At 48.9% G+C, this 26,455-nt stretch overlaps 1 protein-coding gene across 2 annotated transcripts in view; it reads right to left on the bottom strand.

Moving 5' to 3' along the window:
* Nucleotides 1–26,455, bottom strand: part of Ksr2 (kinase suppressor of ras 2) — a 369,325-nt gene that overhangs the window by 152,028 nt on the left and 190,842 nt on the right. For both annotated transcript variants that reach the window (XM_031337631.1, XM_031337630.1), the window contains exon 5: nt 7,486–7,670. In XM_031337631.1, coding sequence (XP_031193491.1) covers nt 7,486–7,670 — 185 coding nt within the window. The remainder of the gene's footprint in view (nt 1–7,485; nt 7,671–26,455) is intronic.

The following is a 26,455-nucleotide window of genomic DNA, read 5'->3' as shown; positions in this document are numbered from 1 at the left end:
TGTGGGCAGACAAGGTAAGAGGAAAAGAGTTAATAAGAACCAGGAAGTAGCCTTGCAGGGGATGTGCCTGCTCTCTCTCTCTCACTCACTCTCTCTCTCTCAATCTCTCTCTCTTACTCACTTTTTCTCTCTCTTTCATTCTCTCACTCTCCCTCTCTCTGTATGTGTGTGTCCCTGTCTCTCCCTGTCTCTATCTCTCTATCTCTCTGTCTCTGTCTCTCTCTCTCTCTCTCTCACACACACACATGCACACACACATGTGCACACATACACACAGCAGCAGCAGCCCTGAACAAATCAAAATGCCTTACTGGCTAAACAGAGGCCCCATATCTTTGTTCCTACTGCCTCACTGCTAAACATTTTGAGTGATGGTTGACAGAGATGTTGGTCAATCTTCTCAGAAGAATATTCATAAATGGGCATCAGGAATAGATGCTCCAGCCTCATCCTGGTCACCCTGGGCAGTCCTTCCTACTGTCTGGCCTTCGTTCTACTTTCTGGCTTCAGTTTCAGTCTGCAAACTGAGGAGCTAGACTTGGCGATTCCTGATGCAGACAATACTTGAAAACAGGCTTAAAAAAAAAAAAATCAGTGAGAGCCCCAAGGTCACCCACAATTCAAATGCATCTTGCAGGCTGCATTTATGATGTGCCTGCTCATGCTGGGTGGTGGAAACACCTTTATCATCAGAGGCTAGAATATTTGTTTATTTGTTTTGAAAGGGTCAGTTGGAGGGTCCAGCACAGGTACCCACGAGCACATGGTCAAGAGACCACTTTAGGAAATCAACCTCTCTTTCCACCTTCTGGGGGCAGGGTCTTTTGTTTCTGCCACAGTGTACTCCAGGCCAGCTGGCCCATGAGTTTCCAAGCAAGACTCATGTCTCAAGTTCCCATCTTAATAAAGGCATGCTGGAATTGCAGATGGCCACCACCACACCCAGCATTTTGTGTGGGTTCCAGGGATCGAACTTGTGTCATTGGGCTTGCGTGGCAAGTGTTGTTTTACCCACCGAGCCATCTTGCTGTGACCCTGGCTGGGATTTTATTTTAATTTTTTTCTATTGCATCTTTTTGTTTATTAGAGAGGAGAGGTGTCAAAGGGCTGGGCATGAATGCACCACCTTGCAGTGTTGGAGTTAGAGGACACCCTGGGGTAGCCAGTTCTTTCACAAGTCGTCAGTTATAGAGATTGAACCCTGGGTCATAATACTAGCATGGCCCCATGGGGACTCCTACAGAGATCTACAGTTCCATAGACAGGGTGCATCACCACCTCTTCAGGTATCCTTTCCCCTGCAGACAGCTGAGGCCCCCAGCACAGGGGACTGTCACACAGACCCCACTGAGGGACACTGTGAGGCACCACTGTGTTTCTGTGCAGAGACGCCAGTGTCACAAGCAGCAAAGAATGGTGAGAGACTCCTAGGTCCATGCAACAGGTCACCGTGGAATGGATCCTACACCCGCAGGAAACAGTGAGGGAAACCACAGTTAGGGTAGTTGCTGAGAATGGGGTGCAGCTGGCTGACAAGACCTGTATAGAGTCAAGACTACTGCACTGGGCAGTTCTATATGGTTATGTGGAAAGGCAAGAAACCATGCTGCCTCGCCTCCAACGGTCTGGGAAACTGAAAGGGAGAGGAAGAAAGGGGACCAAATACAAAGAAATGATAAAGATGGAGAGGGTGCAGGGGCACAGAAGCTCTCAGCATCTCCACAGCAACTTTTCTGTACATTTGAAGTCAATTTCTCCCTCAGTATCCACAGAGCATCCATCCCACGGAATCAAAACCTGTGGGCACCAAAATTGTTAATGCTTGCCCAGTGTCTGTGTACACCTTCCCGTAGATGTTCCATCAGCTCTGGCTGCTTACAACACCAAGCAGAGCATCCAAGTGTGTAGAAGAGGCACCACACTATGTTGTTTAAGAAAAAAACTGACAAGCAAAACGTGGGCCTGTTCAGAGCAGATCAGTCAATGAGTTTAAATACTTTTACTCTCAGTTGAATTTGCCGACTCAGCCCACGGAAACCGGTATCTAGGGAGGACGACATTTCAAAACGTAAAGAGCCCAGGTATTCTGATTTGCTGAACCTGCCGGGTAGGGGTAGGGAGACCCCATCCCTGGTTTCCCCCTCATTCAGTAGATGTTGGGTAAGGGACAACAGAAAGGCTTTACATGTGTTTGCTTGTTTGGGGGAGAGTCTGGCTAAGGAGGTTAGACTGGTCTCAAATTCTGGATCCTCCTGCCTCTGCCTCCGCCCCCAATATAGAGGTGACCGGTGTGCTGCTGCACCCAGCAAACATTTACATTTCTACCAGATGTTTGTGTGTGGCTCTTGACGGTGGGGCCATCTAGGACACACTTTGAAGATAGAAGCCCTGGCCATCACTAAGGTTGAAGTGGCCACGGAGAGTGTGATACAGACAGAGGCAAGGAGAGGCACTGGGGGATAGACAGACAGACAGACAGTGACAGAAATACAGAGACAGAGACAGAGACAGAGACACAGAGAGAGTTCTATGTGGCTTCCTGGAAACGGGATGGAGCAAGTGATATCTGCAGCACGCTGGGCTTTATGTGACAAACAGCTGTATATTGTTTTATTCCAAAGTAGATAACTTTTCATGCCTACAAAGCAGATGATCCTGGGCCTTGTGGAATGGACCAGGGAATAGAAGCCTCAGACCCTGGAAGTCTAAGCTAGGTTTAGATGCCAAACAACTCCTGGGTCTGACAAGCCAGCACAGAGACTAGACCCAGGTACCAATGTCAGCATCACCATTTAGTTGTTCCCAGTGAGCAAAACCCTTTGGGTTAGCCCTATGGGATATATATTCCCTATTGGAGTTGCTTCCCCTGAGCCAGGGTCTCCCCAAAGTAGGATCAGTCCCTGTTGTAAGATGGGCCTGTGGTTCAGGCTGCCAGTTTCCACAGAGATGCGCACGTCTCCTCCCCCTCTTCCAGGGGTAATGAGCCTTGGCTTCAAGCCTCATTAAACCCCATTATATAATCAGCCCCATCCTGGGTATCTTTATAACCCTAGCAGTTGCCTTTGTGGGAACATGGCCGTCCGTTCAGCTTCATCACCTTTACTGCCACCTGCTACCACCGCCCCCTGTCACACCAGGATCTGACTCAGCCTCCAGGTATGCACAAGGTCGAGTTCTTGGCTAGTGGTCAACTCTCTTCTTGTTTCCAGGACAAGGGATAGGAACTGCATATAGAAGTGATGCCTATAGAGCTGGAGGGACATCTCGGATGGGGCACAGCATCTTCCAAGGTATCAGCTGAAGGGGAAGGATTCCAGCTGTGGTCATGATGATCATGGAAGGGGAGTCACAGAGCCCTTTGTTGCCCTAAAGGGTGGAGAAGGCCTCAGTAGCTAACATGGAACCCCACCCCACCCCAGCCCACCCCTGCCCCTGAGCTCTTTGGGAGTGCTAGACCATTCCTCTGTTTCAACAAAAGACGGTCAGGATGGGTGAGTTACAGAAACTGCCCAGAGCCACTCTCCACAGCTGCCTGCCCCCATCAGGGATGGCCACTACCTGGGCCTATCCATTGATGCAGTGAATATGAACAGCAGAGCCTGGGGTATGGGTGGGGTAACACACAGAGATGCAGTGTGCTAACATCTACCACAAAACCACCTAGTAGTTCTCCAAAACACAAAGAAACAGAGGCAGAAGGGTCCCAAAGGCAGCCTTGCAGAATGCTTGGCTCCTTCCTGCTTTCATGACCTTATGACCTTTGGCCAGGTCCCCAACCTCAGCCTCATTTCTTCATCTCTGGAGAGGGGATGATAAAAGTCTCAACATTCTAGAAGGTCATGACACATGAATGAAACAGGGCCTTTGCATAAGCCCGTGACGCCGTCACTGCACAGTGAACACCAATGGCTGTTGGTATTATCACCACATCCGACCACATGCACAAACAGCTCCCAGAATTCCCCTTACCAGGACACAGAGCTCTAAGTAGCAGCCCTGCCCCTACCTTCCCTATGTTCTGTAGGTGGAAGACACTAGATCTGAAGTCGAGTTTTAAGGGTATTTAGATATAGCCTCATCTACAGCAGCTGGGATCAGAGACAACTCTACAAAGAGCCACACGTTCATGACTTGCTAGGCTAAAAAAAAAAAAAAAAAATGGGTGTGTGGAGCTGTCTTAGTTAGAGTTTTACTGCTGTGAACAGACACCATGACCAAGGCAACTCTTATAAGGATGACAATTAGTTGGGGCTGGCTGACAGGTTCAGAGGTTCAGTCCATTATCATCAAGGCAGGAACGTGGCAGCATCCAGGCAGGCATGGTGCAGGAGGAGCTAAGAGTTCTACATCTTCATCTGAAGGCTGCTAGCAGAATACTGACTTCTAGGCAGCTGGTTTGAGGGTTTTTATAGCCCACACCCACAATGACACACCTACTGTGACAAGGCCACACCCATCCAACAGAGCCACACCTACTCTAACAGGGCCACACCTCCTAATCATGTCACTCCCTGAACATATACAAACCACCACAGGCGGAGTCCCAATCAGACATGCCTGACCAACACAGGAAGGACATAGGCTATCCCTGACATGTGATGCTTCACAGGTCTTGTCAGAGGACAGCAGGGGAAACATATTCACACAGCCCACTGTGCTTTCACTCCCAGGAAAGCTATGCAACAGAAAGCATAAGCTAACTTGGAGCTAAAGGGTGTGTTCGAGCACATTAAGACATATTTGGGGATGCCTGGACAAGATTCTGAGACAGGTCTGAGTTCAAGTCCATCTGCTAAGCTGTGGTACTTGGTACATTTGCTCTATCTGCTCCCTTTCAACTTCTGGTATGCTCAACTCACAGTGGACTTATCAGGGTATAACCCCATGGTAAGCCGAGGCATGGGAGCATGATACTTTGCATTTTGTCATATCTGAGCCAATCCATGAACATGATCAGTCGGCAAACCTTACTCCATCAGCTGAAACTCTTGTGCCCTTCTTTGTCCTGCTGGCCACCCTGACATCAAAGTAATAGGGTAAGCACTTAGGTAGAGGACTTTCTGTATCCATGTGAGGCTGGGCACCCTGAGGTTCTAGGGCCCAGCCACTCCAGCCAGCTCTGCCCAGCATCCCCAGGTGTCATTACCAGGGATATGAAGATGGTACAGTACCCTAGTGAAACTTACACACCGGGACCAGAACAGACAAGGACTAGTGGAAACCTGTGGGTCCCAGGGACATGGCCCCTAGGACTCTCTGGGTTGGGTCTGTAGGAACAGAGCTGTGAAGCTGGGGGAGATGGGAAAACTGAGGACCATGAAGAGCAAGTGGGAACCAGTGCCTGGCAGCTGAGTTCTCTCCAACCCCAGTGTGTTCTAAATGAGTCAGGTATTTGTCTCGAGTCTCTTAGTAGATAGTTGGGAAAACTGAGACCCAGATAGAAAGAGAAAATTCCCGGGAAACACAGAATGAAGGCTAATGTGGGGCTGCATTGGAAGGGAAGCTCGAGGGCAGAGCACACACTCTATGAGATTTACTCTCCCAGAGACCAGGGTTGTTTTATTTCATCCTGGAAGGTCAGACGACAGCTTCTGTGTACAAACACCAGAATTATCCAAAGGGCATCCATGCTCTGAAGGACTGCCTTTTAGCTCTTGGTCTGTAGCCCAGGCTAGCCTAGAACTCACTACGTAGCCTGGGCTAGCCTAGAACTTGTTATGTAGCCCAGGGTAGCCTAGAACTAGCTATATAGCCCAGGCTAGCCTTCAACTCTGGATCCCCCTGCCTTCGACTCCTGAGCGCTGAGATTACAGGTATGAGGACCACCATGCTGATCTCTGAGCTGCCTCTTAACAGTCTTTGCTGTTGCTGAACCCAGGTAAGCAGATAGGCCTGTCTCCCTCTTTAGTGGAGACCAGAGGAAAGGGGAACTTGGGGGACTGTGGTGGGATGAGAAAAACGACCCAAAATTGGCAATCCATGGCTTTCTGAAAATAGACAGATGTCTTCACTCTGGGCAGAACCATAGATCAGAGCTACAGTCAGCCATTCAGAAGGGGCCACCATGACATTCACTCAGAGGACACTAAGGCCCAAGGACAGATGGCTGCAGGAGGCCTCCATCAGCCTGATGCCAAGATAAATTCCAAGCCTCCGAGGGCTACAGGGAAGTGACGTGGGTATGGAGGGACCATGAGTCATGCTGCCATGAATTATGGCAGCAGCCATAATTAACCATGAGGCAGGACTGCTAAAGAAACAGGCGCCACAATTAAGTGCCTACTATGTACAGACCCTGTACAAAGGGACTACCCACACTATGTGTATGGCAATAAATAATTGGCCCATTTTACAGACAAGAAGTGTGAAGTTCAACTAAGAACATCTTAGCCCATTAGATTAGACTCTTAGCTCATTTGAGTTCTGCAGTACTCGAGGCTAAGCCTCAAATTCAGGTACTCCTCTCTGACAGAGTCCACATTTTTTGCCAGGACAGGAACCTCAACCTTCTGCTCCAGTTGTTTGATCTATGGGCCATGGTCCCCTCCCCTTGTCACCACTTGCCAAGTGACACTCTGACTACCATGCAGGTCCACCACATGTACCATCTCTGGCTTCTCAGTGATTTCTCTTGACAAATTAAAACTGGCCTTCTGTTGCTAACCTGGACATTTTAGTGGATTCGAGGCAGGGTCCAAGCAGCCCAGGAACTAGGCTAAGTCATATACCAGAATATTTTCCTATTGATATCTGCATGTGTCCTTCTGGGGGAGACCCTTGGCTGTCCCCTGCAGCAAGCAGCAAGACCCATGCATGTGTGTGAACTGATCCAAGTTCAGCACTGAGAGCCTGCACATGAGTGTGTCAGGCATTACTGGACCTTCCCAGAGTTGGGAACAATGGATTTCCTCACTGAAGAGAGCCCTTGGCTACCATGAATTCCTGTCTCTACTTGAACCACAAAGCACCATGCCTCTGGCAGCAGTTAGTGGACATGGACTATCAATCCTAGGTTGCATGTAACTGGGCTTGAACCCCTATGCATGGCAGAGATGCAAAAGTTATATGTTACATGTTAACCCCAGTCAATAAAATGTGCATGAGGTCATCCCAGACCCCACATGGACAGAGAAACCTCAAGACAAGCCCTTGAGGTTTGGTAGGGAGCAAAGGGAGAAAAGATGGCTGTTGCCTCTGATGTCTCCAACTTGACTCTCAGCTGTCATTCCTTCACACCTGTGAGCCAGAGAGCAGATACGGAGGCTGTATGACAGTTGGTCATCTTTAAGTGCCATTCACAACCCCTTCAAAACTATCTAGAGACCCAGGAGCTGTGCAGGTAGGAGGGAGGTGTCAGGCAATGGATGCCCCTTGACCTGTGAAATTCAGAAGCAGGATAGAAAACATAAACCCCGTGCACCTGGTGAGTATACCCAGGTCTGGTGACCCCAGCCAGTGCTGCCAGGGGGGCCAGCAGGGACTTACTTGCAGAGAAATTGGCTTCAGTGTGGACAGGCGGGGTGGAGGGCAGGAAGGGCCCATGGCCTACAAAGAAGGACCGAAGGGAGCGCTCGGACAGGAGCGGAGAGCGCTGCTGGGCAGGGATGTTCTCGCAGCTGCCCACGCCACTGTGGATCTTGAGGTTCAAGGGTTTGCTCTTCTTCTTGGCTCTGCAAAGGAAGCAGAATGAGGAGAAAATGGATCTGTCTGTGCTGTCTACACAATCAATATAAGTGGCGCCCACCTGGCAACAGTGGTGCGCCTTCAAACACAAGCACAACTTATACTGAGGCCAAGCATGCTGGAATGTAACTGAGCATTTCTTAGTCTTCTAGAACGTTCCTGCCAGTAAGCAGTCTTGCCACCACATGATCACATGACATTGACTTGAAACTAATGGTTAACTGTCTTTCGAGTGACATTGTATAGGCGCCATAGTGATGGATGGTTTCATGTCAACTTGACAGGAGCTACAGTCATTTGGAAAGAGAAAAACCTCAGTTGAGAAAATGTCCCCACAAGACTGCCCTATGGGCAAGCCTATGCTACATTTTCTTGATTGATAACTGATGGGGGGAGGAGCCCAGTCTCCCATGTGGGTGGAACCATCCCTGGGCTGGTGATCCTGGGCTCTATAAGAAAGCAGGCTAAGCAAGCCATGGGGAGCAAGCCAGTAAGCAGCACCCTCCATGGCCTCTGCACCAGCTCCTGCCTCCAGGTTCCTGCCCTGTTGAGTTCCTGCCCCGACTTTCCTCCATAATGAACTGTGCTGTTTGAGTGTAAACTAAAGTAAACCATTTCTTTCCCAGGTTGCTTTTGGTCCTGGTGTTTTATCATAGCAATAAAAATCAAAAACAACAAAGATAACTATAAAATGTATATTTTTAATGTAAAAAAAAATGTGAGGTAGGGACCTTAGCAATTATGGGCGGTTGAATCCTGACATAAAATCTAGGGCTTGAGCCAGGCAGTGATGGCACACGCCTTTAATCCTAGCACTTGGGAGGCAGAGGCAGGCGGATTTCTGAGTTCAAGGTCAGCCTGGTCTACAGAGTGAGTTCCAGGACAGCCAGGGCTACACAGAGAAACCCTGTCTCAAAAACAAAACAAAACAAAAATCCAGGACTTGGCTAGTGTGGTGGTGTACTCCAATAATCCCAGCACTTCAAAGGCTGAGGCAGGAGGATGCTGACCTAGAAGCCAGCCTAAACTACCAAGCAAAGCTCTGTCCTGAACAGAAAAGAAAAAAACAGGTCTTCAGGAGGATTTTTTTTTTTTTATTCTCTCTTTCTTTTTTTTTCCTGGTCCTCTTCCTTGTAAACATCACTGGGAGGTAAAGTTATTCAATTTCCAGTGAGATTCTTCACACTGGGACAGAGATGAGGTAGAAGTATTAAAGGCTGAGGGTTCCGGCCCCGTACTGGCTGAGGTTTCCTGGGAGCTAACTGAGGGAATCTCGTAGAACACAGTGTCTGAAAACCCGCCCTTTATCAATCAGGAGAGTGGGAATATTAACAGCATTAGTGACAGCGGGAGCTGTCACCACGGCTCAGAACTAAGCGCTAGCTCTGCCCCAGAGACAAAATCAAGGACTTTCAGGGTCCCCTCATTTAACCATTGAAATCACTTTAGGCAGGACATCCTGCCACCATTCTCTGTGTGAGGGGGACACTGGAGCAAATAAGATGAGGGAGAACCTAGCAGAAGCGTCTGCCAAGGCCTCAGTACAACTTTGTCCAATCTATCTGTGCCACCCTGAGTCTTACAGTGCCACCGCCCTGAGGCCAGTCACCCAGGGACTGCACTTCCTGTTATTTTGCTGCCTTCCCTGCTTGACAAACTCCTACACATACTCCACGGTCCAGTTCAAAAGTGAGCATATCTGTAACATCTTCTAACTCTCTGAGACAACCTCACCTCTCCATCCTAACCCCCAGCTCCCAACCATGGCTCCCAGTAGCCATCCTCCCATATACCCTGGCCCAGTAGCCTCCTCACCTTTAACCCTTCTGTCTCCACAGCCCAGAGTTATCACCTCTGCTCACCCTCTTTGATCTCTGTCTTGGCAACTCAGTTCTGGTGTGTCTCCTTCCAGATCCCCACCCCACTCCCACCAGCCTGAGCTAACAGTTTCTTCTTTTTCTTGCTATTTCACATCTGTATGGTCATATTTTCCAATTTCCCCACACTTATAATCTCCCCAGCAAAGTGTAGGTCTTGAAGGTGGTGACCCTGGATTTCTCATTGTTCCATCCCTGGCAACTGGCTAGGCGCCTGGCACATAGTAGGTGCTGCTTATATGAGTTGCCTGGCACACAGTAGGTGATGCTTATATGAGCTGCCTGGCACACAGTAGGTGCGGCTTAAGTGAGTATTCTGAACAAGGCTGTAGCCCAGGGATATCACACCACTTTCTGATTCTCTGCCTCCCACTCCTAACTGCTGGCTCTCCGAGGACAAAAACCATACAGATGCCATGATCACATCTCTCAGCCCCTGGCTTAGCACTCGGTGGCACAAAACACACCTCATACGCTGGTTGAAAAGTGTCTCCCTTCCCCAAGGAGCTGGTCTCTCAATGCCTTCCCATTTACTGCCCCACAGTTTCATCAGCCCAGCATGGATCTGAGCTCCCCCTGGTGGCTGCTGCAAAGCCTACTTGCAAACTGCCAATTCTAGAGGGCTCTAAGCCACTGAAAAAAAAAGCCATGCTCTCTGTATGAGGCCAAGTGTGTCTGCCTGCCCAGCCACCCCTCACAGTGCCCCTGTGGCAGCAGCCAGCCCTACTTACTGCCCTTCAGGGACCCGCTGCAGGGCTCAGACAGACACTCACCCTTACAAAAGCTTACATCCAGTAACATCCCTGCCTAGGGCTGGAAAAACTAGGAGTCACAACCCGTATTCACACTGCTCACAAGTGTCCAGCAGCGAGGATTTAAGAAGGCATATGCACCAAGGCCAAGTCACAGCAACTGGGGACAGAAAGATGGGACTTGAATCATTGAGAACGAAATGCCCTTTTTGTGCTTCAGTTTCCCACCTGGACAATGGAGAGAGAACCCTGGCCCCTTCTCAGAAGGCCACATGCAACCATAGGGCGGTCTATGATGAGGCATGCCTGGCCTAGAAAATCCTGTGTGCTATTTCCTGTCATGAGCATGGCTGTACTCTGGCTATGTCCAATGGCCACAGAGCCATGCAGAAAGCCAAGAAAGAAGCCAAGCATTGAAACCAGGCTGGACTTTACCTGAAATGCCCAAAACACTCTCCACTGTCTACCAGCCTCGGCAAGGGAAGAGGACATGGGTAAGCCCCTGAGCATAAAGCTGTGAGCATCTCTCCACCCCAAACACAGGAGCCCGAAGCACTGAGGTCCCGCCAACACAAGCAACACTGCTGTCCTTGTCTTGCAACAACTAGAAGACGGAGATGCCAGAAGTGGTGTGATTACCAATCCACAGTCATGAGAGCAGGATGTATGCAGATGACTGTCAGACAGGCAGATGGAAGAAAGGAGGAAAGGAGGGGAAGGGGAAGAAGGAGAAGAAAGGGAGATGCAATGAATGAGAAGAAGATGGAGGGGGAGAGAGTGAGGGATAAAAGAAGAAAATGAGAGGAAAGATGAGAAAAGAAGGGAGAGGAGAGAAAAGAGATGAGTGAAGAAATAGTGGAAAGAGGGAGGGGGAAGGGGTAGATGGGTACAGATGAGTAGGTGGTGGTCAAGTGGATGGATGGATGGATGGACAGATGGATGAGTGGGTAGATGGGTGGGTGGGTAGATGGGTGGGTGGATAGGTGGATGGATGGATGGATGGATAGATGGATGGATGGATAAATGGATGGATGGGTAGGTAGATGGGTAGGTGGGTGGATGGATTGGTGGATAAGTGGATGGATTAGTGGATAAGTGGGTGGATGGGTGGGTGGATGAGGAGTGGATGAATGGGTAAATGGATAGATGAGTGGATGAGTAGATGGATGGATGGGTGGATAGATGGATAGATGAGTAGATGGAGGGATAGATGAAAGGAGAAGACTATAGGATATAAAGATGGGTATAAAAAAGGAAAGACTAGAGTATGGGAGAGAAGAACATGGAGACTGACAGAGCAGTGGGGAAGCCATCCTGAGTCACATTCCTACCAGGCAGCCATGTGAATCAGATGTGAAGTTATCTCTTTTAACTTTGGCACCTGCCCCATCTCCAGGAGGATGCTCAGAGGAAACAGGCTGTCAAAGCATAGATATTTGGATCATGTGATGCATGAAAAAAGAGAACAGCCTGGCCATGATCTTCTAAGACCTCACCACAAACAGCTAACTCTGGTTAAAGTGGTGAACCACAGGAGGAGCAGCCTCACCCCACAAGCTTTCCGCCCCAGGCACACCCGGCACTCTCTGCAGCAGACAGCAAGCCAATGCTCTTGATACGGCAGTGGTGCTGATGGTATTTCTGGGGCCAGCCTGACCTGAGGCTTCACAGTCAACAACTTTTCATTTCCACCAGAAAGTTATGGCTTAGAAAAGGAGGTTTTCAGACAAAAAGAGAAAACTAGGTTAAGAGTAAATAAGGGGCCTGAAGGAGACATTTTCCCTGCAGAAGATATATAAAGACCCACCAAGCACCATGGAGATGCTGACAAGAGTTAGTGGGGGTAAATATGAATCAAAATGATAACAAGCTATGTATGACCTCAGTCTCCATGGGATGGCCAGGCTCAAACACAAGAGGACTGCCCAGAGCTGATGAGGATGAGGAGACCGGAAAGCCACAGGCATCACTAGTGGGTCCATGAAGGGCATGGCTGCTACAAAAAACACTGCCCATGGTTTGACCATGTTGAACAGGAGTTCTGCGCAACCCAACAGTTCTACCACATAGATATGAGCCAAAGGGGGGAGGAGTAAGTCTTCAGACAAGAAATGTCCATGAACACTGACAATATATGACAATCACCAAAGGGCAGAAAAAAACCCAAATGTGCAGCAATGGAATCTGTCTGGGCAATCAAATGCGCTTCAGTCTTGTGATGTTCTGACTCACAGCCTTAACACGAGGGGACCTCAGAGCTGCCCCGCCTCAGAAAGAAAGCTAGGACCACAAATTCTTGTTTATATAAACAACCAGAAGGGAAAAGTCCTCAGAGATGGGCAACAGGCTGGCAGCTGCCAGGGCTGGAGGACAGGAAGGGGAGTGGGGCCAAGTGATGAGGAAGTGCTGTTCTGCTGTTCGCTTTGGGGTCACAAAGGGCCCTGGAAGTGGGCAGAGAGCCACTGCTCAGCCATTGCTGAGCCTCATGAGTGTTCTAGGTCGCCCAGAGTGTGGCCTTTAAAAGGTTGAAATGGCCAATGTGACCTCACAGTAATTTAGCAAATTAGGGAAACCATTCTAATACTGTCTGTACTGTGTATTTACCCCTTGACTGGCTGTGTGACCTTTATCAAGTGGCTTAACCTCTCTGAGTCCCCAGGTCTTTGCTGGTACAAATAACTTCTACCAGGATTGTTCTAAGGAGCCAATGAACTGGATGGCAATACTCCACTTCGCTGCTGGGACCTACTGAGCTTCCTCTGGCCTCTGCCCTTTGTCGGGACGAGCTTTTGCTTCTGGATAGGGGGCAAAGTCCTTTGTGGGGAGCTTTGAGGTTAGCACTCAAAGCTGAGTGATAATAGGCATGCGCCCTTGAAGAAGACTTTGGCTCTGGACCTCTGACTCAGGACACACACAAATGTCTGCTGGCCACAGTGACAGCGCAAAGAACGACTGTTCCTGTGTGACGTGGGTAGGAACTGTCCTCGAATAAGATACTTGAGGTGTAATCCTTTCATTCAAAGTCTCTCCCAAGGCTTGAAACAAATTATTCCTCCCAAAATGATGAGGTCCTTGGCCCTGAATCTCTGATCCATCTCACTGGACCTTTCCATCCCTGTCTCATTCATTGCCATCTCCATGGTCTAGAAGCATGCTGGGAAGAAATACCATGTTTTTTGTTTTTAGAAAACAGGGTCTCTCTACATAGCCCTGGCTGTCCTAAAACTGGACCTGTAGCCCAGGCTGGCCTTGAACTCACAGAGATTCTCCTGCCTCTACTTCCCAAGTCCTGGGGTTAAAGGTGTGCACCATCGCTCTTAGCTGAAATACCACTTTTGATGGGAAGTACACAGAAAGTCTAACAGCGTCAGCCTTGGGGACAGGACCATGGTACAGATGAACTCATCAAGTCATAGGATGCTCCAGAGTCCTAACCCAGAGCTCTGGCCACATAACTCTATGATACCCCATCCCAGTACAGTACCACTGAGGGGACTTCATGCTCAGAGCTCAGACATGCTCAAATACTAAGTGTTAGGACTCTAGGACTCTCTGGATGTGATTCCCAAGACTCCCTCTTTTCTATAACCTTGACTGTTCAGAGCCTCAGGCTAAGGAATAGCCTGTGATTTAATTGGCAGGTCAAATAGGAGGCATGGTTGGTTCCTCCATGACAAAGTAGATCCATAGGGTTTAAAGGGTCTGAGGCAGCTAGTGTCCAGACAACCCTCACAGAGAGAATGTGGGATGTTCAAACAAAGGAAGGAAGCAGGGGCTGAACAGAAATGCCAAGGCAGGGAAATTCTAGGCCAGCCTGAGCTACATAAAACATCTTGTCTCAGAAGAGTCCTAGTAGCAATAGCAGCAACAAGGACCACATTGGTGTGTTCTTCCCAACTCCTCCCGCTCCACTGCCCAGCCACAAGGAGCCGAGACAATCCTTCCAGAGAATAGGGAGCCTAAATCTACAATGCTTCTCAAAGCTGCTAAAACATCAACTAACCTCAAATGTTAAGATAAAATGGAAAATCCTGTCCACTGGTTACTACAGACACCCTTTAAAGAGCTGGAGAGCCATGGGTGGGTCAACCAGATGGCTCAGCGGATAAAGGCACCTACCACCACCAAGCTTGATGGCCTGAGTTCTATGGCTGGGACCCACATGGTGGAAGGAGAGGACTAATCTCCATGATTTGTCTTCTGACTTACACATACACACACACACAGCCTGGGGCACATAGGTGTGCACATGTGCATGCAACAATAACACTCACTAATTAATATAATTCAGACTTCTTTAAAAGTCAAATGTGGTTAGCAGCCACTGCTATAGAAGGTGCAACAACACTTGGTTGCTCCCATCCACTTCAACTCCCACAATGAAGGAGGGAACCCCCACAATGATTCACTGCTAGATCAACAGCTGCATTTCCCCTCCATCTTCTGCCCCACTCCTCCTTCCTCTCTCCTCTCTCTCCCCCCATGCCCAGCCCCTTCTCTCCTCTTTCTCTTGACAGATCTCTATCTCCCTGTCATAGCAAAATTAACTTTGCCTCGCCAGAGACTGGAAGCATCTCCACTGTGCCTCAGAGTGGAGTGGTCAATTAAATTACCACCGTTCCATCAGGGGGAGGAGCTGCAGGCAGGGTGGAGGGAGCACCAACTTTTATTACAGAGTGGAAGGATGGAGAAGTAAACGTGGTGTGTGTGGTATGGCCCCTTGTCACTGAACCTTTAAAAGATGTATATTCATTCCCAGGTAACCCAGCAAACCAGTCTGGGGCCATAAGACCCAAGAGCATGGTGGTAAACCTGGGAAAGGACAGATGTGGCATTCTGTAGAGCTCTGAAGTAGAGTCAGGCAGAAGTGAGTCTTGGGAAGGTCTGGGGTCAGGAGGGCATAGCAAGGAACACAGCCAGGGTAGGGAACTCAGAGTGTGGGCGGGGCGGCAGACCAGACTGCTGCAGATCTGCTCTGCCATTTTTGGAAGACAGGTTGAATTCTATTCCAAAAGCCCCAGGAAGCTGGAGGGGGATGCCATCAGACTGTGTTTTTAAAGGATTTCTCCCCACTTGGACTATAAAGTGGAGTCTGATGGGGCAAGAATGGAATGGGGTGAGATAGATGGCTCAGTGGGTAAAGGTGCTTCCCCTGCAAGCCCACAGATGGCCTGAATTGGATCCCTGGAACCCACAGTGGAAGGAGAAAACCAGCTCTCAAATGTTGTTTCTCTGACCTCTACACACACTGTGGCATGTGCATGATGCCCCCCCCCAACACACAAATGCACTCAAGCACCCATAATATTCTTCATCTTAATTTTTTTAAAATTAAAGAGAAATTGGAATAGGTAGGTGTGGCTCAGCTGTAGAGCATTGGCCTAGAATCCCCCATAAGGGGTTGGGGGTGTAGCTCAGTGTCAGAGCACTTGCCAAGCATGCACAAAGCCTGAGTTCCATTTTCTTCACCAGAAAAAAAAAAAAAAAAAGGTGTTATTAGGAAAAGACTGTTGCGAGGGACACCCAGACAAGACAATAATGTCTTAGGCCAGTGTGGGGCTATGGGAGTGGAGGGTAGCCCGCAGAGACCCAGCTCTCTAGAGCAAGCTGGCTGACTTAATAGGGAGGGATACAAGGAGACCCCAGCTTGCTTCCTCAGCTGATGTGTCCTATAGATAAGTAAGAGCACAGTGTTCCTCTGCTTATAGAATGTGTCCACCACTGTCCGGTGAAACTATCTTGGGCCAAAAAATGCACTAGATATGCCCACCCCACCAAGCCCTGAAGCTCAGCTCCCCAGCCCAGCACAGAAATGCAGCTGTCCCCTTCAAGAACACGTGACAGACAGGAACCACGGCTCACTGCCACTGCTCGGCTTAGGGAGATCACACTGAATCCTGCCAGTCCATGGAGAGATGAGAAGCCAGCTCACAAGCTCAGCTCCTGCTGAAGGCAAATTGCTTTCACGCCACTGTAAACTAGGAAAATCACGAGCAGAGCCATGCTGAGGCAGGGACATCTATATCTATATTTTCTAGAAGGATCCACACAAGGAGGCAGTTGGCAGGCTGTGACGGGGTGCAGATTTTGGAGACAGACACCTTGTTACTTTTAGACTTGTCTCCTGTTTCAATTTAGTAACCGGAGTACTGTTTTTAAATAATAAGGCATATTATATGTGGCATATGCAATGCTTTTGCTCTATTTTATCCAAAGTAAGAAAGCAATGCCCTCGACAGCAGAAGTGGTCCACCGTGACTCCATGTTCTTTCTTTAAGACATTCCAAGTTTAAGATCAAATACAGGATGTAGCTCTGTTTCCCAATTAGATACTCTAAGTTCACTAGTAACAAAGATCTATTGACACACTATGAAACATGGTTCTCTATAAATTCCTAGAGAATCTCCAGGGATGTGGCACAGTTTATCAAGCACTTGTCTAGCATATACCAAGCCCTGGTCTCAGTCCCCAGCATCACACAAGCCAGATGTGGTGGTGCATTTTGTAATCCCCAGACTCTGGAAGTGGAAGCAGGATATCGAGAGTTCAAGGTCATCTTTGGCAACACAGTGAGATGGTGAGATGAAGGCCAGCCTGGGCTAAGTGAGACCCTGTCTCAAAAAAAATCCCTAGAAATGAAAACATATATAATATGTGAATGATATATATAATATATATATTTTGAATATACACACTTGAAATTTATGTGGTAGGTCAAAGCCCAGGTTTGAGTAAGGGGTAAATTAATTGCTGATTCTTCCCCATTACTTGTGGCTTTCAGTTGGAGGGAAAGTGCAGAAGAAAGATGGAAGAAGGCGGGGTTGAGTAGAAGTTCCCAAATAGCTTCTGTAAGGACTGGAAATTATTTACCTGGAAGCATCAGGAATAACTGTGTCATATTCAACTGCATTTGTGGCAGGCCATCAGCAAGAGGCCCCTAGGCTATCAGGGACACACTCTACAAAGATTCTTTCCAAAAGTAGACAAGGTGCCCCAGTAGACAATGCCCCCCCTGGTCCCACACTGGAGTTTGCTGGATCCTCACCCACCTTTTGGTAAGTAGGAAAATCCAAGAGGTCACTCAAAGCCACAGATTGCTAGGCAGTGCCTCTCCCTGATACCCAGATCCCATCCAGGGTCTTCCTTTCCTCCTCCTGGGGCAGGTAAGCCCCATCACTAGCAGCCATGACTTTCTACAGCTTGGACCCTGGTTTGAATGCACACAGCTGCTTTTCTAATCAGCTAATCATGGACACCGAGCTCAGATAATAGATATAGATACCCTAATGCACAGATATGAAAAGAGACTGGTAAGGATGAGCTTTCTGTGTGTCATGCTCATGGGGACTATGCAGGTGTGGGTGTGTCCATGTGTGTGTATACGTGCACACACACACACACACACATTCGTGCTCATGTGGGCACATACCTAGATGCTACAGGGAGGTGAAAGCCAGTACTGAGGATAGAACTTTGACCAGAGCTATTGGCTCTGAGTGGCAATGTACAGAGTTGAACCTTCAGGAAGTTCAGAACAAGGGAGTGTGGGCCACTACACACCCAGGAATGCCAGAGGCTAGGTGGTATGCTGCAGACACAATTCATATGCAGAAAGATGATAACTCTCATTATTGGCCTTCCCCACTCAGAAAGCAACTCAGTAAGAGCCGGGTGTGTTGACCTGGATGCTGGTTCTACCTCAGCCTGTCAACCTCACACTGGTGTAAGAGATAGCCACACACACACACACACACACACACACACACACACACACACACACACGTGTGTGTGTGTGTGCTCCTATTTCTCCAAGGCACCCATCCCAACAAGAAGTTAGCCAGCTGTCAAATTCAAGAAATATCCTATCTTGGGTTCTTCTCTGGGCTTTTGGCTAGAGATTGGTCTCAGATACAGGCAGTGCTGTCTGAACCTTCCCCTACAGAATAATCCACAAGCCTGTACCCCAAGGTGGATACCCCTACAGAGCACCCAACTACCCCATCCTCATCTCTCCCTCAGATTGCGTCCAGATCCGGGTTAGGGCCTGGGCCTTCCAGGCAGTGGACCCTGGCATTTAGGCTTCCTGATCTTCCTACAGCCCCATGATTAGTGAGTAATCTTATTTTTTGTTGTCTCCTACCCCATAAATCAGTTACAGAGCAAATATTTACACAGCCTGTCATTTCCGATTGAGCTGAGACTCATGACAACCTTCGTTATTAAAAAGGATGGCTGATTTGGGGCAGATTTCGCCAGGCATCTGGCTAGATGCTTTCTTCTAAGTTCCCCCTTCCCCCCTCTGCCTGAAGAGGAAAAAAAAGACAATTTCCAAGATAAATTGGTTCAGAGGTCTCTGCTCACTGTCTCCCTGGGGCTGGTGAGACAAGGCCAGGCTTCTGTCAGCCCAACAAATGATGCTCTCCCTAGAGAAATGACCAGGCTTCTTCCCAATCCTCTTTGGCCTCACTTGGGGTCAGAGAGTGGAGCAGGGCATCAGCTTACTAATACCAAAAACTGGAAAGATGATGATGGGGTGGAGGTCAGTGGGGTGGGGGTGGATCCAGCTGGAGAAAGCAAACAGCATGGGGGTGGATCCGGCTGCAAACAGCATGGCTTCCGGCCCCTGCTTCTGTGCCAAGAATTTCATATATATAAGTCTTCTTCATTTTCAAGATGGGGCTTGTCTCTAGGTGAGCAAACAGATGTCAGAGAGGCTATGGTACTTGGTTGAGGTCACACAGTACAGAAGCAGTGGAGGTAAGATTTGAACCCGGTTCTGCCTAGCTCCAAAGCTCTTTGTTCTAATATATATCACAGTCACGCTATGGAGTTGTATTTGTTTGGAACTCCTGGCAAGAGAGGACTCATGCTGCTCAGACACGGCTCTATGCCAGCACCCAGGGCCCACGCTCTAAGCAAGCACAGCACTGATGCTACCTTGCTGAGGTGAGAGCTGGCAAAGACCCTTCCCCACCCAAGTCCACCGGAAGCACTTATTTGAGTTGGATGAATATTTGACTCTATGTAGAGCATTTCCCGACACCTCCCTTTTCTCCTCAGGAAGAAAATGAAGTTAGAACTGGGGAAGTGGTTCAGTCAAAGAAGTGGAAGCATGAGGACCTGAGTTTGAATCCCAGTGCCCATGTTAAATATAAATAAACAGTCAGACATGGTGGCCAATGCTGCCAATCCCAGTATGGAAGAGGAAGAGAGAGGAGCAGCCCTGGGATTGATTGGTCAGCCAATCTAGCTGAGCTGGCAAGCACAGATCAGTGAGAGACACAGTTTCAAAACAATACAGGTCCTGAGAAATGACACCCAAGGCTGTCCTTTGGCCTCAACCCCTATGTGCACCTGCACACACACAAATGCATCCAAAATAGGCTGAATGTGCCCACCATGTGTAACCAGTGGGTTTTATCTGGTGGTCCTGTGGGTTCTACCAGAGCCCATAGGGCAGTGAGGCTTCTCCAAGACAGTGGAGGTTGGGAGCACTCAGCCCATGCAGGGCAGCTGATTAGACTCCTGGGGCCAGCAACGCCCACTGGGCTCAATTTCCCATCTATAAATTGTGGGGTGTGGGACATACCACTGGAGAGGTGAAACTCAGAGAGTGGTTGGCTGTGTCTCCCTCTCCTGCCACTGCTGTCGGGTCCTGGGCTTTGGGGAAGCCCCGAGATACCACTCATGGGGTGGGAAGACAGTCTAAGATGTGGGTTGCAGAAGTTGGGGTTCCCTTACTCTCGGACACTCAGTCACCACTGGGGTGTCACACAGAAAAGGAATCGAAGGATCAGGGGTCTGTGGGCCTGAGATGAGGCTAGGACTGTCGGGGGCCGAGGACAACATCAAACCCAGAGCTGGGGAAATGGGAAACTCCGGCCTAGCTCATTGTCGAAGGTAGCCATGGTTGTCTGGAAGTATAGAGAGGCCTTCTACGGGAGACTTAGGATGCATCTCTGTAGGCAAAGGCCTTCTCCATGCTCCTCAAGACATGAATAAGACAGTCCATGTTTATCCATACCATTTATTGGTTGTTTATTGTGGAAAATGGATGCATACCAACTCCTCAGGGTGGACCAGAGATTAAATACCTTTTGCAGGGAGGAATGTCTAGGAAGGGAGGCTTATTGGCTAAACCCTCAGGGCCTCTAGAGACCTCTTTAGAGTGGAGAACTCTGTTTTGGGCTATGAGACCCCCATGGGGAGTGTGGTCATATGTTCCTCCAGGCTAGGAATCTGGCAGGGGGCAGGGAACTGTCTGCCGTCTCAGGAGGATGCCCAGATGCCAGGGACTCAGACCCACTCTATCTTACCAAGTTTCCTGGCCTGATCCACTGTCCCACTGTGGGGTTCAGCACAGATTTTCTCTAGAGTTCCTTACTCCCCAGCTTACTCTTTCTCTTAGGCAGCTCACTCTCCTCAGGCTCAGCACTGTGACCTTCACCCCATTAGAATTCATGCATCTTTGAGCTCAAGACTTCTTATTTACATGGTAGAGTCACCTCTCTGGCTCCCTGGCTGCCCTTTGCTTATGTGGGGCAGATGAGTCTGCATGAAGGATTGCAGCAAGGGCTGGGTGACCATGGTCCCTCATGGCTAGCCTGAAGGGACTCCAAAGAGGCCTTTGGCTCTTTTTTTTTTTTCTTGTGAGTTTAAGAATTGTGGCCCATTAAGAGCAGTGTTGAGCCAGGTGGTAGTGGCACACACCTTTAGTCCCAGCATAAGGGAAGCAGAGGCAAGCAAATCTCTTGAGTGTGAGGCCAGCTTGGTCTACAGAGTGAGTTCCAGAACAGACAAACCTATATAGAGAAACAGTGTTTTCCCCAAAGTGAGAGTTTTGGCATATACTTGATGCATGCAGTCAGCAAGCTTGCCACGAAGCCTCATCATTTAGGATGAATTTGGACAGGGGTGTGCCTGTTGCCCAGGGAAACCGGACCCCTTCGTCTACAGAGGTCTCCCTGTTCAGCCAGACACGTGCGTTAAATATCTGAGCCTATAATCTAAGTGTGCCCTGCAGGAGATGTGTGACTTAAGGCTGCCAGCATCCATCCTGCCCCACTTGGGAACTGTCTCTCTCCTACACAGGTCAGTTAGAGATGCCCACTAAAGGACAATGGTCTCCTCGAGTCACCAAGTGCCAATCAGACACACTCAAATCTCACTGGGGGAAATGGATCCTGAGTAGTGAGTCACTAGTGAGAAATAAGTGTTTGAAGTTAATTAGGTCTGGCAGTGGCTCATCAACAACCTATTAGGTCATTCTGGCTACGTGAAGCCCCTATGATAGCCTGGGGATGAACCTCTGTGAGCCAGGGTTGAGACTTTCTGAACCATCCTGAAAATTGACCCTCAAGTGTCCAAACAGGCTCATATTCTGCTTAGTCAGCTGGAGCCAGCTTCTGGCCTCGCTATCTCTCTGAGCTGACACTGATAGCTTTTCTTTCTCCCTCAATGATGCTGATAAAGGATAGATTAAAAGTAGATAAAGGCAGGTTTATTAAGAGGCCGCTCTCTGGCAGGTTCACCAGTCTCACAGGTGGAGGTCAGTGAAGTCACGCACCCAGGCTAAAACAAAGGGATTTGAAGAGCGAGGGGTGATGGCATGCCAGTTTCATCCAAATGTGGTTGGAAACTTAGCCCCTTGACGGGTACTCTTGAGGGTGTTGCAAGAACCCCCAATGACATGTTAGCCATGAACTTTCTCTGTGTGGATGGGGGAGTTTTCTCTGAGCTGGCAGGATTGGAAGAAGAAGGGCAGATGGGGTTTCCCCCACCTGTGCAGGGGTGAGCAGGGGTTCTACCCTAATGGGCACCATCTGATGCTGTGTGAGCTTTCTTCCTTCCCATCTCTCCTTCCCTCCCTCATCTCTTTTCTTTCCTGCTTTCTTTCAACCAAGTCAGCCTCTTCTCCTAGACCTTAGTTTTAGAATCCATGGCCTTGCAAGCACTAAGCCAGTGCTCTGCTGCTGAGGCGCACCCCTGCCCTGTGGTTCCTCATTCTAAAGATTAGAGGCTCAAAGTTTCACTAAGCTAGACTCCAGCAAAAGCCCAGCTTCTCAGACCTCTGGGTTCCAGACACTCGAATCCCAACTAGCCCTCTGGCAAGTCCCCCATGCCTCAGAGATGCTCTCTATATGGTCACTCCACAGTGAGACCCTCACCTAAGCCATCATCACCGACCCGGTAGAACGAGCCAGTGTTCTAGAACAAAGTTCTATGCAGAGGACAATATCTGCTCAGACTCTCCAGGAACCAGACTTCAGAACCTGAGCACTTAGCCAGTGAGGCTGAACTGGATGGAACATTTCAGAAGGCAAGAAGAAATGGAAGCCAAGCCCCCACTCTGAGATAGTCCCAAGAACGCACTCACACAGCTATGACCATCGCAGTCTTACGCAGCAAGGGCTCAGAGATCAGCCTCTTTCCCAGCATCGAGATCACCCCAGATCCAGCCCATTTGGCAAGTCCTCATTTTACAGCATAGAATAGTAGGCATCTTAATAATGGGAAGTCGTAAGTATCACACAGCTATGCTGAGGAATTCTAGGTGCTCAGTAAAAAGAAAAGGGGGTGGGTGATGACAGCAGAAACTAATAGACTGTTTTCCTGTAAGGGTCTAGAGGTCCAAATAGCAAATGTCACAGGCCTCCTGAACTGTCTGGTCTCCATGGCAATTACCCAACTCGACTGTCCAGTTCAAAAGCAGTCCCAGGTAATATGTAAACAACGGACATGTGTTGTATAGTTTAGCTAGCTCAGCTCTGTTGCTGTAACAAACACCCTCACCAAAAGCAGCTTAGGAGAAGAAAAGGTTCGTCTGCCTTCCACTTCAGATCACAGTCCATCACTGAGAGAAGTCAGGATGAGAACATCAGTGGCAGGAAGCCTGAAGGCAGGCCTGTTTGCTATATCACAAAGCATCACCTACAAGGACTCACTCAAACCCAGAGATGTGAAGCAAGAACCATGGCGGATGCTGCCTGCTGCCCGGCAAACAGGCTTATGCTCAGCTAGCTTTCTTATACAGTTCAGGACATACCTAGGGAATGGTGCCACCCAACTGGACCCTTCTCCACCAATTAACAATCAAGTCAATCTCCCTACCACAGACATGTCCACAGACCAATCCGGCCCAGGAAATTCTTCAGTTGAGTCTCTCTGCCTAAATATCTCTAGTTGTCAAGTTGACAACTACAGTTAAGCCAGACACCATGGCTGTTCCCCACTAAGACTTTATAGACTGGAAGAGACTTGGGCCAGATTTCGTCCACGAGCTAAGGTTTGGTGGCTCCTCATCAAATGAAGAGTTGTCTAAAATCCCAAAGCACACTGACTCATAAAGAATGCAAATTGCCAAGCAACATAGATAATATGAGCTTTCAAACACAGACAGTATTTAAACATAAATGTGAATAAATGCATGTCTATTTTGCTTGAATATTCACTATTTTATGATGCACTTGAGCATAAAGGTTTATGGTGAAGAAGATGTGATGGGTATCTTTTACAATGAAAAGGCTCACTCTCCACGATAACACACATAATTTGGAAAAAGTGAAGAGGAAAGAAGTTGGAAGGAAGATGAGGGTGGGAATGAAGGAGGCGGATCCTCATTCAGGATGAGGAAGAATCAAAGGAAGAGGGCGGGGGAAGGAACAGGGAAACATGAAAGAAGGAAAGCAAAGAAAGGGTGGATAGCAGCATCTCAATAAAACCATAAACCCAGCTCTGGGCCAGAATGGCTCATGGCTCATACGTTCTGACTCCGTGCCAACTGGGACTCTAGAGGAATGGGATCATTGCCATATTCCATGTTGTAAAAGACCCTAGCACACAGAAGGGCTGAAGACCTTGCTCATTGAGGTCCCGAAGAAAACACAGCCCATTCTGTTAACTAGAGAGACGCGAGTCCAACCCTTACCCTAAGCCCTAGAGAGTCATTTAAATGTCTGCTACTCATTTAAATGTCTGTCACTAACCGCTGCCAGCACACAGGTTAATTAAATGGCAGTGATCTTTAAAAAAAAAAAAAATCAATTCTCATTTTCACATTATCACATCAAAGAGGTCTCGCTCCATGGCACTTTGCTGGCTTCAAAATAAGAAGCCCTGATGGTGGCTGATGGCTTTGGCTCTGTCTAGAGACCCGTTTCCCAGTTCACGCCAGGAATAAAATCTGATCCACGGTCAGGCAGGTCCCCAGGTTCGCAGGCTGATGCTGTCATCTCCAAAGAAACTGCATCTCTAAAGGCAACTCGGGGAGCATCTGCGACCTCATGGGAACAGACTCATTCGAATGAGAATCTGTGCACCTGCTCTGAGTGAGGGATGAGGCTTCAGGTGGGACCTGCTATCTCTTGACAGCACTGAGAAGACTGAAAGGAATCAAGACTGTGTTAGGGGTTAGGAGCAAAGAGGGAAAGGGTATGCTTTAAAGTGAACTTTAAAGTATCCAGAAAGCTGTTGTCCGCTGGGACACTTCATTTCATAGCATCTTGGGATGGAGGGCACATGGCAGGTGGACCTAGGAGGGGCTAAGAAGTTATGAAGGGGAGGAGCTAAGGAGGTGGGAAGGGGAGTGGGTAAGGAGGCAGGCAGGGGAGGAGCTAAGGAGGCGGACAGGGGAGGGGCTAAGGAGGTAGGAAGGGGAGGGACTAAGGAGGTGGGCAGGGGACAAGCTAAGGGAAATCAAATACAATTCAGCTTTCAAGACCTTGAGCCAACACAAGCTAGTCTTACTGCTGTCAGGAAAAATGAAGCTATAGACACTGGCCCCTGCTGGGGCTCCCGAGAGATGGTTCTAGCCATCCTTTCTGTCTCACCCACATTCAGCTTCCATCCCAAGTATGCAAATGCGCCTGGTTCAGCAGCCTTCAGGGTCACTCCCAAGCCATGTGAAGTGTGTATCAGTAAGCTCTAGCTGCCCACTGAAGGCCATGCCGGCTGCTGCTGGAGCTGGCACACGGTAATTTAAAGGCATAAACCTTGGCAAACTCTAAACTGGTGTGGTTGCCTTGGGCTCTGCTGACAAACATCCATCTCAGAACTCCCTGGGAAGCTAAAACATACAGCAGCAGAAGGCACAGGCCAGGCTGCTGCATGTGAAGTCTACCACAGGGATAAGAACACAACCATCATCACAGGAAGTCCTGTGTGATGGGGGCTGTCCCAGGCCACACCACCTCACATTATCTTCAGCTTCTGAACCTGGCAGGAAGAAGAGGACCCTGACCCCATTTATAGATAAGAAACAGAAGCCAGGATGGAGGCCGCTTGCCCAAGGCCAATGGAGGTGGCAATGGGTTCAGCCTTTGCTCTGACTCTGCCACAACCAAGTGGCTGGAGACTGGAGAAGAGAGATCAAAAGTGCAGATCAAAAGAGAGTAGGGGGTGGGTGCAGAGCTAGGTGATAGAGCACAGGCCAAGGCCCTGAAGGCCATCCCCAGGGAGGAAGGGGGAGGGAAGAAGTGAGGAAGGAAGGGAAAGGGGGGAAGGAAGGGAAAGGCAGGCAGGAAGGATATGAGAGAAAGGAGAGAGCGGGAGAATAATGAAAAATGGAGAAAAGACCCAAGAAGTTTCTCCAAAGAAGATAGATACACAAATGGCAGTCAGTGTGCACATGAATGAGGTTAACATTATGACTCATTGGGAAGTATGAAATAAGCCACTGAGACACTGCACTCTGAGACACTGCACCCCAGACACTACACCACCAGACATTTCACCCCAGACACTGCACCCCAGATACTGCACCCTAGATACTGCACCCCAGATACTGCACCTCCAGATACTGCACCCTAGACATGCACTCTGAGACACTGCACCCCAGACACTGCACTTCCAGACACCACACCCCACATGCTGCACCACAGACACTGCACCCTAGTTATTGCACCCCAAGACACTGCAGCCCAGACACTGTATTCCCAGACACCACACTCTGAGAGCTGCCAGGTGGCAGTGGTTACAGAATGTAAGCACTATCAAGAAGAAACAGGGCCCTCGCTCAGTACTGGGGGGAATGAAAAAGGTACCCCTACAGTGGAAAAATTTGTGGTTCCTCCAAACATTAACTATAGAATTATCATACAACCCAGGAACCCTGCCATATATATATATATATATATATATATATA

This window comes from Mastomys coucha, unplaced genomic scaffold (assembly GCF_008632895.1).
Source record: "Mastomys coucha isolate ucsf_1 unplaced genomic scaffold, UCSF_Mcou_1 pScaffold22, whole genome shotgun sequence".
Classification (NCBI taxonomy): Eukaryota; Metazoa; Chordata; class Mammalia; order Rodentia; family Muridae; genus Mastomys; species Mastomys coucha.
The sequence above is the reverse complement of the archived record's forward strand: the minus strand, read 5'-3'. Positions and strand labels throughout refer to the sequence as shown.